The 19189-nt window shown below is 41.9% G+C and overlaps 1 protein-coding gene across 3 annotated transcripts in view; it reads left to right on the forward strand.

Annotated features, from left to right (window-relative positions):
• adam9a (ADAM metallopeptidase domain 9a) overlaps nucleotides 1-19189 on the forward strand; it is an 80293-nt gene that overhangs the window by 47077 nt on the left and 14027 nt on the right. For all 3 annotated transcript variants that reach the window (XR_013809866.1, XM_079690916.1, XM_079690917.1), the window contains exons 5-19: nucleotides 4623-4699; nucleotides 5855-6056; nucleotides 6224-6289; nucleotides 7594-7665; nucleotides 7760-7929; nucleotides 8023-8104; nucleotides 8380-8513; nucleotides 9642-9813; nucleotides 11950-12042; nucleotides 12525-12629; nucleotides 13874-13964; nucleotides 14290-14395; nucleotides 15125-15314; nucleotides 15463-15543; nucleotides 17379-17484. Coding sequence is in view for 2 of the 3 variants with exons in the window: in XM_079690916.1 (XP_079547042.1) it covers nucleotides 4623-4699; nucleotides 5855-6056; nucleotides 6224-6289; nucleotides 7594-7665; nucleotides 7760-7929; nucleotides 8023-8104; nucleotides 8380-8513; nucleotides 9642-9813; nucleotides 11950-12042; nucleotides 12525-12629; nucleotides 13874-13964; nucleotides 14290-14395; nucleotides 15125-15314; nucleotides 15463-15543; nucleotides 17379-17484 (1747 nt within the window). In the remaining variant the exon portion in view is untranslated. The remainder of the gene's footprint in view (nucleotides 1-4622; nucleotides 4700-5854; nucleotides 6057-6223; nucleotides 6290-7593; nucleotides 7666-7759; nucleotides 7930-8022; nucleotides 8105-8379; nucleotides 8514-9641; nucleotides 9814-11949; nucleotides 12043-12524; nucleotides 12630-13873; nucleotides 13965-14289; nucleotides 14396-15124; nucleotides 15315-15462; nucleotides 15544-17378; nucleotides 17485-19189) is intronic.

Below are 19189 nucleotides of genomic sequence, written 5' to 3' on the forward strand. Positions count from 1 at the left end.
ATCTGGAGACTGGCTAGGCCACTCCAGGACCTTGAAATGCTTCTTACGAAGCCACTCCTTCGTTGCCCGGGCGGTGTGTTTGGGATCATTGTCATGCTGAAAGACCCAGCCACGTTTCATCTTCAATGCCCTTGCTGATGGAAGGAGGTTGTCACTCAAAATCTCACGATACATGGCCCCATTCATTCTTTCCTTTACACGAGTGGTCGCCAACCAGTCGATCACGATCGACCGGTCAATCGCGAGTGTGGTGCGGGTAGATCGCGGGCCGTTAAAAAAAAAGTAACAAAAGAAAGAAAAATTAAATTAAAATAATAATGTTTGAAAAATACGTTTTTAGATGTAAACCTATAATCCACCACCGCGTTAGCAGGTGCCACTTGATTGACGTATATTTGGGACACCTCAATAATATAATACATTAACCGTGCTTTACGTGAACCTCATCATGACACAAGAGACGATGGCAGGACTGTAATTTCCCGTGTTCAGTGAACGCAACAGAGGCAACACACCAGACCAATCAGAGAGTTGCATGGAAATACACGTGTGCTTTTTTCATTCAAGCTCGGCTCTGTGTGTGTGTGGCGATAGTGCATTTAGTGTGATAGAGAGGGAGTGAGGGAGTGAGGGAGTGAGGGAGGGAGAGAGAGGGACCGGTGCTAGCTGGGACCGTGATGTTAGCATCTGGTTAGCTAGCTGCACTAACGGACATAAGGAGCTGTTTCCACAACAAGCTGGAGGAGAGTCCTCTCCTGTCAGACTGAGGGGCTCAGGTGAGCTAAAGGACTCTGAGTGTTTAGAACAGTTTTGTCACAAATTATTCAAAAGATTATTTCCGCGGCACACCTTCATATGATCATTATAGTTATACAAACAATAAGAGAATAAATGAAAAACAGGTATGAAATAGCCTACTATATGGCAGTAAAACAAGAATACAGTTTAATGTGATTTGTAAAATATCCATAAAGAAAAAGAAAATCTGTTTACAGTTCTGTTTCATATGGTTGCTGAGAGAGGTATCCATAGATCTCTTCATGTTGCTCTCAAAGTGCACCAGATTGATGCTTTCAACTTCAATATTTAAAAAAAAATCTTCCCGGGGGAACATCCCCCCGGACCCCCCTTGAGGAGGTGAGGTCCGGCCCCCAATAGCACTTTACCCTCTATATGTCGTGAGCTGATTATGGAGCCTTTATTGTAACAGTAATTCAGATGCAATTAGCCTATATAAAAGGCCTCAAATTGGAAGCATTGTCTGGACCGTCTTTTTCACTCAATTCTGCAATAGGTAGATCTCGCCTTTCACCTAGGCCAAGGTCGGTGATCTTGGGCTTAAAAAGGTTGGTGACCACTGCTTTACACGGATCAGTTGTCCTGGTCCCTTTGCAGAAAAACAGCCCCAAAGCATGATGTTTCCAACCCCATGTTTCACAGTAGGTATGGTGTTCTTTGGATGCAACTCAGCATTCTTTCTCCTCCAAATACGTCTAGTTGAGTTTTTACCAAAAAGTTCTATTTTGGTTTCATCTGACCATATGACATTCTCCCAATCCTCTTCTGGATCATCTAAATGCTCTCTAGCAAACTTCAGGCCTGGACATGTACTGGCTTAAGCAGGGGGACACGTCTATCACTGCAGGATTTGAGTCCCTGGCGGCGTAGTGTGTTACTGATGGTAACCTTTGTTACTTTGGTCCCAGCTCTCTGCAGGTCATTGACTAGGTCCCCCCGTGTGGTTCTGGGATTTTTGCTCACCGTTCTTGTGATCATTTTGACCCCACGGGGTGAGATCTTGCGTGGAGCCCCAGATCGAGGGAGATTATCAGTGGTCTTGTATGTCTACCATTTTCTAATAATTGCTCCCACAGTTGATTTCTTCACACCAAGCTGCTTACCCATTGCAGATTCAGTCTTCCCAGCCTTGTGCAGGTCTACAATTTTGTTTCTGGTGTCCTTTGACAGCTCTTTGGTCTTGGCCATAGTGGAGTTTGGAGTGTGACTGTTTGAGGTGGTGGACAGGTGTCTTTTATACTGATAACGAGTTCAAACAGGTGCCATTAATACAGTTAACAAGTGGAGGACAGAGGAGGCTCTTAAAGAAGAAGTTACAGGTCTGTTAGAGCCAGAAATCTTGTTTGTTTGTAGGTGACCAAATACTTATTTTCCACCATAATTTGCAAATAAATTCTTTAAAAATCAGACAATGTGATTTTCTGGATTTTTTTTTTTTTCTCATTTTGTTTCTCATAGTTGAGGTATACCTAGGATGAAAATTACAGGCCTCTCATCTTTTTAAGTGGGAGAACTTGCACAATTGGTGGCTGACTAAATACTTTTTTGCCCCACTGTACATGATAAAGAAAGACACAGCTCATAACCGACAGACATAGTGGCAGCTCCTTTTGGATTTCTCTGGCCAAGTTAATGCATATATGCAATACATTTTGGCGAGGCTAAGGCTGGGCTATATGTTCAAAAATGTTATCCCATGTTGACAGATTTAAAGTGCCCCTTTTATGCTTTTGGGGGGTTTCCCTTTCCTCTAGTGTTCTAAATGTTTATTTTTCTGTGCATACACATAGTCTGCAAAGGCTAAAATCTCCAGAGGGAGTGTCTCTTTCACACACTGCCTCACATGCCTCCAAATGACTGCCTTGTTTTCTTCCGTAACATAGTGACATCACTAGAGGTTTCTCATTTCTCTAATTCCCCTCCTCGACTCCTATCCTCGACTCCTATCCTCGTGTCTTAGTCCCGCCCACAGGAGATGCGAGCGAAAGAGCCGAGGAGGGGGAGAGAGGAGTGGAAGCAGCAGGCAGTTAGAGAAATGAGAACTCCTCTCCTCTGAGCGGTCATTTTAAAGAGACATCCATTAATGATGACAGGAGGCACAGCAGCACTGTGTCTGATGGACAGATGTGTTCATGACGACTTATATATTTACTTTGAATTCATTCACAATTCATTTTAATTACGGGCCAAAAGTTTTATTTACAAGTATTAAAAGTAAGCATAGGACACCAAACCAACTGAGACCTGTCTGTCCTCTGCATCTACGCACGCACTGTACCACACACACCTACACCACACACGCACCTACACACTGTACCACACACACACCTACACACTGTACCACACACACCTACAGCTCCTAAAGCATAATCAGGCTACAGCCCTTGTGTATTTTATTATGTGAAGCACTAAATGGTCTTAGAAAAATATTGACTCTTTGTTTGTAGAGATCTACTAAACTAAAGCATACAAATACAGAGAGTAATGTAGGCCTGTTATACTCAGTGATATATATTTTACACACTGCCTTGCTTTCTGCACGGTCTTCACAGCTGTTCTCTCTGTAATTATCGCGTCGCGATGAAAGCAGTTAAATACATAATATCCAGGTGCATGCAGAGCTAACCAATCAGAGCAGACTGGGCTCTGGTTTCAGACAGAGGGTGAAAAGAGGTGCTGCAGGACAGGCAGTATGAGAAAAATAAAGAGCTTTTTGAACATTAAAGCATGGAGACATGTCCCAGTAGAGACACTACATAAAAATATGAACCTGAAAATGAGCATTTAAAATATTCTTCTTGGAATAAAACACTAAAGAAAAAAGAAGATGAACAATTGTTTATATTGTATATATATATATATCTTTTTTTAAATGGGTCAGATCATGCTGTACGCTCGGCAGCAACACCAATATGTATCAGAAGAGTGGGTTGGGGGGCACTTTTGTACATGTTTCCCTTCTTATTCCCCTTTCTTTTGTCACCCTTTGCTGACCACACCGGTCTTCAAATTCCAACTACACATCTATAGAGTTTCGTCACCACACATACTCGGGTGGTGTCTCTAGAAGCACATTGGTGTTACGCTGTATTATTTCGTTACATATTTCTATATTATTAGAGTCAAACACTATAACAGTACACAGTTTAAGTAGATGGCATTGTGTATTGTTTATTCTTTCATGCACAAATAAAAAATACAGAAACATAACAGAACACATATTTTACAGTGCTAGAACTGGCAGAAAACCCACGATTAGTATCAGAAGATTAATACAATAAAAAATATATAAATTCAATAGTGATGGCAAATTATTAGAGCCAAATATAATAAAAATAACAATGAAATATAGAAACATCAAATAAAGGAACTGTGTTTTTGAAAGGAGTTTTTGTGTATGTGGGTACATCTCAAATGAATGTAGAGAGAACATGTTTAGATGCATTACATTTAACATCATTCAAACGCTCACCCTCAACATATGATATTATGTTAACATTTGATGTACTGTGTGTATATTCACAATGTATTGTTTTTGCCTCTGGAGGAGATGTAAAAACGTGTCTTGCTCGGCACCTTTATTTAAAACTCATACACATTGAGGAAAGATGGAAAGACTATACCGCAGATAAAAGCAAACATTATGTAGGCAAAAATAAACACTGAAACAAATAGAAGCTGTGTTTGATGTCAAGGTTACAATTATTAAAGCAAATGGGTGTGCTTACGAATGCATAACATGATATTCATAGAGCAGAGCACAGCGGCGCCTGCTGGTGTGTGTGAGACATTGCAGCCTGTCAAATGTCTCTGTTGTGTTGCAGGACCACTGTCACTATCAGGGCTACGTTCAGGACATGGACGGTTCCTCTGTTGCTATGAGCATCTGCAACGGCCTCAGGTAAAGCATACACACACACACACACACACACACACACACACACACACACACACACACACACACACACACACACACACACACACACTTCATACACACACACTTCATACACACTGTACACACTCCCCTCTCTCTCAAGGACAAAGTTTCCTATTTATATTCCCCTCACAGATGGCTGCGTGTGTGTTTGTGTGTATCATCCATCCTGCTGTTTAAGACTGTGTGATTTCTTATTAATTAATATGGTGGACTACACACACATTTTTTGGCTTAATTAACAGTTTGACTTTCTGAATCATTGTGCAACACACACACACCTATCTCTGTGTAACACCGGTCTGAGCTGAACCTTAAAGGGCCAGTTCACCCAAAAAACCTTGTCTTTGCCTCAAATTCGGTGCCATCACATTCAGTTACACAGATTACAACCATACTTGTCAACCCTCCCGATTTTCGCGGGAGACTCCCGATTTCATTGCCCTCTCCCGGTTTCCTCCCGGGGTCATATTCCTCCAGCATTTCCCCCGATTTCTGACAAAATCAGATTTACACACGACTGTTTCCACTCTGACTTTAATACAGCTACACCATTGTTTGGTTTCCATGGTAACACCTCTCTTTAGTAGCGCGCGCAACTCAAAGTCTGAGAGGGTGAGGCAGATATTCACAGAAAACAGAACAAGAATCGACAACTACTCTACTCTCTGCTCACTCCTTTCCTGTAAAATACAGGTCCAGTCCACACATATGCTCCATCAAGGACGGTGCTACAGGCCGCAAGTCAGTGCACTTACAACTACAATAAGCATGTTAATGTTAATCTAACAGCTCCGGCGATCCACTAGCACTCCCCCCCAATTTTGCATTTTGAAATGCTCCCGATTTCTGAGGTCTAAAGGTTGGCAAGTATGATTACAACAGAAACAAAAAAAAAGTTTTCATGAACGATAAACAGCTGCATTTTTGAAAACCGATAAAGGTAATTGAATCACATATTCTGAAAATCTTTCTTGAAAAACTCATATAAAGTATGCTGTAGATGAACTCCTTCAACCAGTTTCTAAGTTGCGCTGTCTCTATTTTATATGGTGTGGATATGATGTCTCACTCGGACAAAAAAATACTAAAATCAAAATATTTTGTCTTTCTTTATTTCAGAGGAGTGTTGCATCTCGCCAATGACAGTTATGGCATCGAGCCATTAGACTCCGCCCCTGACCAGCACCTTGTGTACCGCCTGCAGGATGTGACATCACAGCCTCGGGGGTGTGGCACGCCACACTACGATGAGCATGACAGCAACACCACGGAGCATGCTCAGTACAAACCAGAGGAAATCCACCACAAACACCACAGCAGGGTGGGTCCACGCACGCACGCACGCACGCTCGCACGCACGCTCGCACGCACGCACGCACGCACGCACGCACGCACGCACGCACACACACACACACACACTCAAATACACTAATGAAACAATAAAAAATGAATGTGTGCATGTAAAGTAACTTGTTGTTTATGTTGCAGATGAAGCGAGCTATTCTCCATCAGACTTACTACGTGGAGCTGCTGCTGGTGGTTGATAATGAAAGGGTAACACACACACACACACACACACACACACACACACACACACACACACACACACACACACACGCACGTTATGTTTTAAATGAACAGTTTGATATTTGAAGGAAACGCACTGTACATTTTTTCACTGTTGCATACTTACAAATCATTTAAAAAGTGTCTTGGGCCTTCTTTTCTTTTGTTGCACAGGGTACCAGGGGCCTCATTTATAAAACTTTGCAGAACATACAATATTTGTTTTGATTTATAAAAGTGGTGCACGCCAACTTGTAATAATTGGCTGCATTTGCACAAGCTCAACACACCCCCTGGTTACCTCCCACAACAACCCATACATCTGCTATCTCGATGAGTGCAAAGCTAGTAAGAAAAAAATATTCAACTGTTTGATTGAGACGCTTATGGGGGAGGTTGAGGCCAATATAAAAAAAGCTTTGTTTGGCAGCCCAAAGCCCTGGAATAACAGCCAAAAGGAACTGGATTAAGAGGCAACATGTTATAGTCTCAGTGCAGCTGCCATCAGTGAGAGCATAACTGAAAGCATGATGATATTTGCTGTTAGTGTTCTCACCTAAAAGTTAAGGCCAAAGAGGGAAGTGCCACTTGTGGGGGCAAAGGGACGCCACACTTCTCTCTGTCTGTGAAGCACATGGCATTCATTTTCATTATGCCTCATTAGGATCAGTCACACACTCTCTCAGCGGCGAAACCGTGGCGAGCTTACACTGTAGGTGCGCCGCGTGTGGGGGGGCCTCGCAGATGGGGGGTGCTGCAGCCCCCTCAGGACCCCCTTCCCGCGTCCATTCGCGTTGTCTCGATGTCTCGCAGACCCCACACAGCAACCAGGAAATGACACCAGTAACCCAGCTCACACTGTCTGCTCCTCACAGCAGCGAGCCGCGCAACGTCCCGCCAACACGGCACCCAGACCCCACGCAGCATTCTCATCTGTTTGTCATTACTGGTGTCATTTTCTGGTTGCTAAGGCCATTGTAACACATAATCACTGATGTTCCGCTGTAACGGTGGTGGACTCATCAGAACAGAGTGGGCGAGCTGACCAATCAGAGTACAGTGGGCTCTCAGGGAGGGGGGAGGCAGGAGCTCCAACAAGCCGTTTAGGACAGAGAGTGAATACACATACTATACAGAGATGCTGTATGAGAAACCGATGTGAGTTTGGAACATTGAATAATTTAAATCTATTTTAGTAGACCTCAACAATGGAATTATAATCAGTAGAAATAGCCATGTCATGGGACCTTTTAAGTTTGGTGTGAACATTTTTGTCCTTGTTTTTTTTTCAGTATAATTATATGAATAAGAACGAGACAGCAGTGAGGGAAGAGATGGTTCACCTGGCCAACTTTATAGACAGCGTGAGTACACACACACACAAGCTTGTGGATGCATATGTAGTATTATTGTTGTCAATAGCATAGAAAGTGGCATGAATGTGTGTGTGTCGTTCAGATCTACATACAGCTGAATGTTCGGGTGGTGCTGGTTGGTCTGGAGATCTGGACTCAGCAGAACCTGATCAGCACCGAGGGGGGAGCCGGAGAGGTGCTGAGTCGCTTCACCCAGTGGAGAGAGAAAGACCTGGTCCCTCGCCGCCGCCATGACTCAGCACAACTCATCTTGTTAGTATACACACACACACACCCACAAACATACAGGAGTCAATATTGAGGATATTGGTGATGATGATGATGTTGATGATGATGTCCTTGCAGGAAGAAGAGTTTCGGGGTAACAGCAGGGATGGCTTTCGTCTCCACAGTCTGCTCCAGGAGTCACGGGGGCGGGATCAACGCGGTACGCTGCTGATTACTTTTCTCTTCTGACTGGCTGACACCTGTCTGTCTTGTTGCATTTAAATCATATAGAACAGTTTGTAGATTAAGGGGTGGGACATCTCTACGCAGTTGACCAATCCCAACAGAGCCGGCCAGCTAGCCAATCAGAGCGGACTGGACTCTGGTTTCACACAGAGGGTGAAAAGAGGTGCTGCAGCACAGGCAGTACTAGAAAAATAAAGAGCTTTTTGCTCTCTCTCTTTCCGTCCACCTTTCTCTGTCTTCTCTCTGCAGTTTACCAATAACAACATTCCCTCGTTTGCCTCCATCGTGGCTCATGAACTGGGCCACAACCTCGGGATGAACCACGACAACGGGCGCTCCTGCATCTGCCCAACCGGCGCCTGCATCATGAACTCTGGAGCCACGTAAGACACAACAACAGACAGACAGACAGACAGACAGACAGACAGACAGACAGACAGACAGACAGACAGACAGACAGAGACACACACACACACACACACACACACACACACACACACACACACACACACACACACACACAGTGGGATGGGACTCTGATTCTTAAATCTGTATTCTGTGGAAAAAAATGAAAAGCATTGAATCAATATCAGAGATCCTGTCTTATGACAACCTCAGGAGGCTGTACTCCTTGGAAATGAAAGAACACTTACTTCTCTCCTCTCTCTTATTCCTTTTTTCTTTCCATTCTTCCTCCTCCTTTTCTCATTACTTCCTCCTCTTCCTTCTCTTCTTCCTGTTCTTCCTCCTCCTCTCCCTAAAGGCCCTGACACACAACAGTCAGCGTCGGCATCGGCGAGTTCTCTGGTGACTGCTTGGTGTATCAGGGCCTTTACTCCTTCTCCTTCCATTCTTCCTTATCTTCACTTCTCTCTTCATTTGACTTATCATCATCCTCTCTCTTCATCCTCCTCCCTTTACCTTCTTCTCCTCATCCCCCTCTTCTCATGTTTTCCTCCTGCTCACCTCTCCCCTCTCCTGCTCCTCCCATGCTTCCTCTTTCCGCCTCTCCTCCCCTCCTTCTTTAATCTACTCCCCCTTTTCTTCCTCCTTCTCTCCTTTTGCTGCCTCCACATTTTACTCCTCGCCTCTCTCTTCCTTCTCCTTCTCCTGCCCTTACACCTCCTCACCACTTCCTTCCTCTCCTTTTTCCTCATCTCTTTCCTCCTCTCTCCAAAAGACATGTAGACATTCACTGGAGTATCCTCCATGCATACTTTGTTTTAGGGCAGGTCAAGATGGGGGTGTATGTCAGCAGAAAGAGGGAGGTGGAGGAAAACGTTGAACCGGTTAATATCTGTGTTACCATGGTGAAGTCCAGACTCCAGACTGATGGTAGACTTCAGTTGATATAGAAGTTCTGGAGATCTGGACACATTCCAGCAAGTTGTAATTAATGTGTTTGTGGGTGATGTGTGTTTTAATGCAAGTACACTGCAAAGATAGTGACAAATAAAAGTTGATTTCAAAAATCAAAGAATCTCTCGTCCTTGTCCTCTTCCTCCCTGCAGAGGATCCAGAAACTTCAGCAGCTGTAGTGCTGATGACTTTGAGAAGATGATCTTGTCGACGGGGGGAACGTGTCTCTTGAACGTCCCTCGTCCTGACGAGGCCTACAGCGCCCCCTTCTGTGGTAACAGGCTGGTGGACATGGGGGAGGAGTGTGACTGTGGCTCAGAGAAGGTGTGTGGCTCATAGTCCGAAAAAAAACTCTGCAGTGTATACGTGAATATTCTCTGTGATTTACAAGTTATTCATTTGTGATCAGGGTTGGGAAGGTTACTTTAAAAATGTATGTCGTTACAATAATCGCCTGTAAACTATTTTTTATCAGAAACCTGATCTTAGTATAAAAATATAAAAGTAAGGTAACCTGATTACTTTCCCTTACTACTAGATTTCCTCAATACCAAATACATCAAAGAGAAAAAAGATATACCAACAAAATGTTTCTTTACCTCAGTGTTATTAAGACAACAGAACACTGTAACCAAAAGGAAGAAATCAAGATATTTAGGATCAAAAAGGATTTGATTGATAGTAAAAGCTGCCTTTCATGAAGCATATTCAGGCAGCAGCCTATACACAAACAAAGAAACACGTGAGCACATACTACTGTTTAAAAATGCAGAAATAAAATCTGAGCTGACAGACAATGCTCCTTTTTAGTTTAATACACACAGTTAAGCTCTAACACACTATTCTATGAACATATAGGTTCACCTGCTGAATTAAAAACAGAACAAATGAAGCAAAGAAAGTGAAAACCATAAAGCAGATTCAGGCAGTAGGCGTATAGATTCACACTGAAAGTATTAGCCTACAGAACAGTACAGCTTATAGAGAAGAGATAACATCTGATAGGTGTTGGTAACACTGTAATCTTGCTAGTATTCCCTAATAATTAGAAATGTAACAGTAATCTGATTACGTATTTTTTTATGTTACTGTAAAGGAATACAGTTACCTTTTTATGTGTCCTGCTTATGTTACCCTGTCACATGTAATCTGTTACTCCACAAGCCGGGTTGTGATAAAGAAAACACCACAGAGGCTGCAGGGAAACAGGGAGTGCCCCACACAATCGTTAGTGAGGAGGGGCAACAGTGTGGTTACTGCTGCACAAAGGCTATCACCTCCTCCAAATCACTATGGCTGCGTCTCACTTCTCTTATTTTTCATTTCCTCGCTCCTCGGGCTCGGTATCACCGGAAGTTGATTTGTCTGCGCCATCTTGACTAGCAGTGGCCTTATTTTTGCCGGAGGGTCGAGGAGTGATAACGGAGGAGCGATAATCGAGGAACTACCAGGCCATCCTCCGGTGAAATCCTCAGACACTCGCCCCGCCCCCTTACTGTGTATCGCTCACTGATTGGACGATGCAGCGCATGCATTGATCTGGCTGCTGTCAGACGATCAGCTGTGCAGCTTCATCACAAATGGACGTCGCTTCACGTGACGCTCTGGAGGAAACAACGTCCCATTGCTCTTAAAACTCATAAAAGTTTTAAGAGCAATTCCTAGCGTCTCTCCATAATTCCCTGGTGGGAGGGACTAGTCGCAGGGAGACGACAAGTGAGGGACGCAAGGAATCCATTTAACCGAAGTGAGATGCACCTCAAGATGTTTTCTTCTGAAGAATGTCTTTTCAAAGTCCAGATGTGTGTGGTATGAAATCAACACTATTTCTAAACTCAATTATAAACATTGCCCCTGCAGGCATAAAGCAATTGATCCAACCTTCTATTTCTTTTTGTAAATCGCAAACTTTAATTTCTTAGATCTATGCCGTTTTCTCGTAAATGTACGACTTTAATCTTGGACGTTTTTCTTCCCTCCCATGGCTCTGTAATAAAACAAACATTGTTACCTACATGGCCCCAATAAGCCGACATGTGTGTACTATTTTACTAATAGATCAAATGTGAAAAATAATGTACTGGTTCTAGTGTACCCTGGTGTTCATATTCAAATAAACCATGATCCTACCAACCACTAAAGCCTATTCATATTGACATTGAGTCAAATGTTCTCCTCTACGAATGAAGTTTTAGCGTCATTATTATGGTGAATGAACTATTAGCAGCTCTTGCGCGCATTTTGCCTGTAGATGTACAGAAACTGGTTTACTTTGATAACAAATATAAAATAAATAAACATTCTGAGAGTTCCACATTTGACTGGTTTCTAGATGGACCTTATTCATGATTGACATCAGAGATAATGATATCCAGAGTTAGTGTAAGTTACAAATATATTACTGAATATAAATCATCTGTGCAAATGCATAATAAGAAAATGTGTGTGTGTGTATTACAGGAGTGTGAGAAGGACCCCTGCTGTGAGTATCAGACCTGTAAACTGAAGTCTGGAGCTCAGTGTGCGTACGGAGAGTGCTGCTACAAATGTCAGGTACACAACCAGTGGGCTCACAAATCTGAAATGCAATTCACTCGTAATTGTTAGATGATATTTATGGGAATGTGTTGAAAATGTTTTAGTACAGGAAATTGCTCCTGCACACCAGATTCTCCAACTACAACAAACAAACACAACTAAATAATACATATGATGTACGTTGTTGACAATATTTTATACAATCATTTTTTTAGAGAAGCTTGCAGTACATTTGCATTATTAAGATAACCTGAAAGATTTGATGTAAACAATAAAACAACAATATTCATATTGAATTTAATGTAAATAAAAACAGCAAGAAAATAAATAATTACAATTAAATTACATAAATCAATATATAGCTCCAACTTTAAGTGTTGACACTTTTTTTGTCACTTTACTTGTCAAACCTTAGTTAAGATTCATTTTGCAACCATCATTTGACTCCTCAAAGCCTTGGTTAATACTATATAATAATACAATGTGCGTGTGTTTAGTATCTACCTGGTGGAAGTGAGTGTCGGTCCAGCACAGATGTGTGTGATCTTCCTGAGTACTGTAACGGCTCCTCGTCCCTCTGTCGGAGCGACGTCTTCATCCAGGTGAGACCTCAAATAATTCACCTTGCACCATCTGTCTGTGGATGTGGACAATCATAGTTCATCATGGTTCTGGTCGCGTCTATCGTTTTTCCATCCCAGTTCAGATTTAACCAGGCCCACTTCCACATCAATGTAGCTCTGTGTGACTGCGTCATGGACGTATAAAGAGAACGTCGCTGTCCCCATGTCAACAACACTAAAGTCATATCACGTCTTCTCTAGCTTGGGAAAAACGATATGGGCTGTTAAACTGTCAGAGTAAGGGAAAACCTTCCAGCGGTCTGCAGCAAGAGGAATATTTGTTATACTCTGGAAGTCTTGGAGGATACCAAAGTACATTTACTCAAATACTGTACTCATGTACAAATCTTGTACAAAATACCAGCTATTAAGCTACATATTGGTTTCTAGTTCATTATTTTTAACTCCATGGTGAATTTATATAACATTTACTCAGCTATGCATAACTGTGATCTTCTTTCATATTTAAAAAAGCGCTATATTAATCTACTTTGAAATGTATGTTCTATAAAGTGAATGTAGCTTCCTTAGGGATGGGAACGATTAATTGAATATTCTAAATTATTCAGGTATTCGACATGAGATATGACAATATGAGTTATGAATATATATTTTTTTTGGGACTCCTAAATTGATTACATATTATGAAATGGAATAATTCAATGTATACGACAGTGCCATAGCTAAATGTGTTAGGTCTAAAGGTGTGTTTTGCTCCACTCACCGGTCCCTGACAGCGGGCGGAGCTGCAGGTGCTGATCTCTCTCTCTCACGTCCGGTTATACTTCACTCGTTTTTATGTCCAAATCCATCAGATCTAGCTAGTTCTAGCTAATGATATGGCTGCTTCCCCTCCTTACACGCAGATCACGCAGACTCAAAACTCATCTTATGCCCAAATTCCAGCTGATAGGGTCTTCTCTACAGCTGGCCTTATTGTGAATCGCCTCCGCACCCCGCCTCTCCCCTGAGCATAGATAAAATGTGTGAATAATGTCAGGAAAATATCTGAAGAATAGATTAAAACAATTTCCAAAAAATACTCAGAACTTATTCTAAAATGTTGAAAAAATATGCGAAATTGTCAGATGTTTATTATATTAGGCAAACTTGCCTTGCTTTACGGATCATCTATTCAACTTTTGCCTCATTATATGAAAAATATTCATTAATAAAAGTAAAAAGAATAAACAATATTGCTGAAGCTTTTCTTTGTGTTCCAGAACGGGCAGCCGTGCAGGAGCCAGCAGGCGTACTGTTACAACGGGAAGTGTCAGCACTACGACGGACAGTGCCAGGCCATATTTGGATCCAGTATGTCCTGCTGCCTCTTCATACGTACATTACAGAGCATGTAGTACAGTTGGAGAGAAACAAATCAGAATTTAAGCCATGTGAATTAACACAGTTGACAAATTGAATAGGCAACAATATGAGGTACATGTTTTTTGTTGTTACAAGGTATTTTAAAAACCTATAGGTTGAATCAAACTGTTCAAACCTGCTTGCTCTGTTAATTCAGAAGTTTATTCAAAGCCACTTCTCCCTTTTCCCCCTGCCCTATCTAATTCCTCTTTGTCCTCTTCTACACTTTCCATCTTTTCTCCTCCTTCTCCTCTTCCTCCTCTCTCCTCCTCAGAGGCAAAGGCTGCTCCTGAGATCTGTTTTAAAGATGTCAACAGTAAAGGGGATCGCTTTGGCAACTGTGGCTACCATAACTACGGGTACAAAAAGTGTGAAAGCAGGTAAAACACACATTCACACACACTCACGTACACATTACATTGTTTTACTGAGTTCCAGAGTGAGACATCTTATATTGGTCAATCTTTGTTCTTGTCCGTCCTGTACTGTTCTCATTGTACAAGCTCAGTTTGGGTGACCTGAAAACCAATAGTCGAAGAGGTGCTCAGATCTTTAAATTCAGTAAAAGTATTACAACTGCTGAGTAGAAAAACTCTGTCACAGGTCAAAGTCTTTCAAACTCGGTTTTAAAGAGGACCTATTCTGCTTCTTGGGGTTTTTCCTGTAGTGTGTTATTTACATATATACAATGCATGTAAACGGTCTGCAAAGGCTGCAATGGCTGTATTCCTTCCAGAGGGAGTTTCTCTCCCACACATACCCCTCCTGCTTACATCGCCTCCATTGGACTCTTTTATTTACTCTGTAACACTGTAACATAATGACATCACTATGTAACACTCACGCTTCTATTTGCTAGTGCTCCAGCAGATTATACGTGCTAAGGGGTGGGACATCTCTAATCTGTCGCAACAGAGCTGACCAGCTAACCAATCAGAGCAGACTGGGCTCTGGGCTTCCATAGAAAAAGGTCAAGGTCTCTGTGACCTCACAATAGACGACCTTAAGACCATCATTTAGGAATTCACATGCTATTTCTGATCATTTCCCAAATATAATAAAGGATGCTGAACTGATGACTGATTTGTGTTTTGCCTCTGTCTCCATAGAAACGCCCTGTGTGGGAAGCTGCAGTGCTCCAACGTTCAGGCGGTGACGGTGTTCGGCATTGAGCCGTCCATCATCACCTCGCCTATCGGGACCGGAGGAGCCAAATGTTACGGAGTCGACTTCATGCTGGGGTCAGACGTGCCCGATCCAGGCATGGTGAACGAGGGGAGCAAGTGTGGAGATAACAAGGTGAGGAGGAGAGGGAGGGGTCAGGGAAATGGAGCAGGAGGAGAAGAGGTGATTGAAGGGAGCAAGAGTTGAGACAACAAGATGAGGATGAGGGGAATAATGAAGGAGGAGAGATGTTGACGCTTGTTTCTTCTTCTGTGGTATTAAGGTCTGCATGAACTTTGAGTGTTGCGGCGTGGAAGTCCTGAACTACGACTGTGACGTGGAGAAGAAGTGTCACGGACACGGGGTGAGACATGTCCTCCTGCCTGTCGCCTGCCTCCCACTGCAGCTGTCATCTATAGCCTCATAGTGACAACACCCAATTCTAAATCATCATGTTTTTTTCCATTAACGCTTTATATCATAGTTGCGAGCTCAAAAGTGGTTTGGAATGAACTTTAGAATGAACACAGCAAGCAGACTTAAAGAGTTTGATTCCACCTATAGGTTTTTTTAAATATAGTCTAGTAACCAGCTCCAAGAGTCCTATTGTGAACCCGGGAATGTTGAGTACCCCAAAGTTTAATATTAAAAATGTATAGTAGGGGTCCCCAACTCATAGTAACTGCCGGATGCTAACTTGCGTTAATTAGCTATATGTGACCCGCTCTATCGAAATCAGTCGGAAGTCGCAATGGCTCATTTAAAAATAAACGTGGATTTGTGTAAGTAACTAGTTTTTCGGGGTTCGGGTGTTTTGTTTGATTTTAAACAAACAAAGTCTTGGCTTTCAGAATATGAAACTTTGATTTCCAAAATCACACGATAAATACATTTTTGAAGCTTGTAAAGGGAAGATGACACCTCTCACTCACGCTCTACTCTTCCGCAGCGCCGCTTCCCCTCCCTCCGCTGAAATTATGAATGTAAGGCGTATAGTAATCATAGATAACACGGCAGGGTCAGTTACAGTTTGTTTTCATCTGATTTCAATTAAAAAAAGTATTGGCTTTCAGAATATTAAACTTGTTTCGGCAAATTCAGATGATAAATACAGCTTTGAAGCTTGTAACGGCATAATTACAAGCGGAGAACGGAGTAACTAGACGTCACAGCAGGCATAACAACAGCCGGTGTTTCTCGTGAGTGTTTTCCCCGGGAAACAAACACAATACACACAAACGCAAAAATTACACAAACACACACACGTATACACACACACATTCGCAAGCTTCCCCCAGACCAGTAATCCCAAAGAAAATATCTTCCCTCCGTAGTATTTTGATCATTTGCTCCGCTAATAATCAATCAGATCGATGGATTCCAGAGAAGAGGAAACTTTGAAGGCCTTTTTCTCAAAATGGTGACTCGGTGACAGTCATTATATAATGTGACATATTTCGCTTAATATTTGGAGTACAAGAACAATCCTGATATCTTTAGAAAGCTAGGAATCCCCTCTTTCCAACAGTGTATACAACTCAAAATGTGTCTCCGGGTCAATGCGACTGATTTCAATAGAGCAGGTCACATATGAGGTACACATTATTACGATGATTACAATAAAGTGTCGCCTACCCAAAGTATATTGTATTATCTTTCTTGTTTCCGTGCTGCCTTATATTTTTTAAGTCCAAAAATGTATTGAAGAAAATAGATGAACTCAATTTCTAAATTCACAGCATATCTTCACCTAACAAAATAGTCTATCAATATTCGTTGGAGTTTACTCGTTCACAAACTTGTCAGATATGATGACAGACATTCATACTCCATTCCTAACCCTCTAAAGAGGCCTTGAATGCAAAAAAAGGACATACTCTAAATGAACTATAGACCACTCAAGCCAATTTACAACACAAGCCAGCATTCATCCATTCATGCATGTGGCTACGATACTACATGCTCCTCAGGAACGTACACCTACACTCACACACTAACCTCTCTCCCTGTGTGTGTGTGTGTGTGTGTGTGTGTGTGTGTGTGTGTGTGTGTGTGTGTGTGTGTGTGTGTGTGTGTGTGTGTGTGTGTGTGTGTGTGTGTGTGTGTGTGTGTGTGTGTGTGTGTGTGTGTGTGTGTGTGTGTGTGTGTGTGTGTGTGTGTGTGTGTGTGTGTGTGTGTGTGTGTGTGTGTGTGTGTCAGGTGTGTAACAGTAACAGGAACTGTCACTGTGACGACGGCTGGGCTGCACCTTTCTGTGAGCTCAGAGGTTATGGAGGCAGCACTGACAGCGGACCCACCTGGAATGGTAACTTCATGTTGAAGCTTATTGTTAGAGCCAGTCTTTTGTTTTGTAATAAAGGCCTAATATTGTCACCTAATGACCTCTGTAGTCAAGAAAGTATAAAAGACTACAATTCTAAAGAGACACAGAGATGGGCATCCTGTATGAAAGACGCCGCCTAGACAAAGGTTTTAACCGTAAGATATCGTTACTTTATATTATCATATACCTACACAAAGAAAGAAAGATGATCTTAGTTTTTTATTATTTTATTTGAGTTTTGCCTCTTTTGATTAGATTTTTTGGACTATTTTAAAGGACGATTTTCTTTGTTGAATGTGTGTGAAAAGTTTATAATTTTAATTAAACACAAGTCGCACAATATCAACACACCATCGGAAGGCAAACTAGTCATCACAACTTTAGATAAAAAGAAATAAAGGAAAGATGACTGTCTGTTTAAGGCGTTTAAGTGGCTTGATAGAAACAAAGGAAGGAAGCAGCGACACTTACTAATGAAACCTATAACATTTTCAAATGATGATGAAATTATACCATACAAAGACCTACAATAAGACGAGACGTACAGAAAATCCCAACACAAACACGTAAGCAACAACAAACATCTGTTCATTTTTACATCAGGCTAAAAGAAGCAGACACTCACCTTTTATACTTCAATAGATGGGGTGGTATTGCTCAGTCTGTAGGGACTTGGCCTTGGAGCCGAGGTGCCAGTTTACCTCCTGGTCACTGCCCAATTGGAGGTTGAATTCAAGCTACCTCTTAGGAGTTTGTATGTTTTGAACATTTTGGCTGATACTAGCCACTGATCCATCACTGGTTTAATCCCAGTACGGAGTAATGTGGATTTAGAGTTATATTTATCCCAAATATTGTCTCAATCTCATTTTGGACTGAGAGACAAATATTTACAATGTTAGGACACAACCATCTAAGATGGCTATATGTATCACAGCTATTTATATAGTTCAGACATATTGGAGGACACATAGGGTCATAATAACATTAAAGACTTTGGTCAAAGCTGGGAAAACTCTTGTAAATGGTAAATGGCAGCATCGACACATTCATACAGAGGCAGAGGCTGCCATACAAGGTGCTACCTGCTCTTCAAGGGAAATCATCATTCACAACCAGGCTTGGATTTTCGTTATTTTAGGCACAAGGCCATTTGGCCTTTGGTGTCACACGTTTTTTCAGGGCGGAAAGGCCACATGCCAGGGCACAAAGGCCATTGAGGGAAACGTTAGGATTTGGAGCTTACAAATAAATAACTTAACTTTCTGATAAGAAAAACACACGAATTACATGGAAAACAAATCACTTTCTTAATATCAATAATGTCAAACATTATATCATCATATAGGCCTATGCCTCCTTAGTATTACCGCATATAAAATGAAATACTTTACTTTGAATAATTAGTGTTTGGTATGTTTTCCATCTACTACTTCTCCCATTCACAAATCCAAAATCAAATCTAAAATTCTATTAATATGTAACAAATATATTCAATTTCAGAGCAGAAGAAACAGCCTTCAAGGGTCAAACTCTGCACATCATTCAGCTGTGTGTGTGTGTGTGTGTGTGTGTGTGTGTGTGTGTGTGTGTGTGTGTGTGTGTGTGTGTGTGTGTGTGTGTGTGTGTGTGTGTGTGTGTGTGTGTGTGTGTGTGTGTGTGTGTGTGTGTGTGTGTGTGTGTGTGT

This window comes from Notothenia rossii (genome assembly GCF_949606895.1).
Source record: "Notothenia rossii genome assembly, chromosome: 6".
Classification (NCBI taxonomy): Eukaryota; Metazoa; Chordata; class Actinopteri; order Perciformes; family Nototheniidae; genus Notothenia; species Notothenia rossii.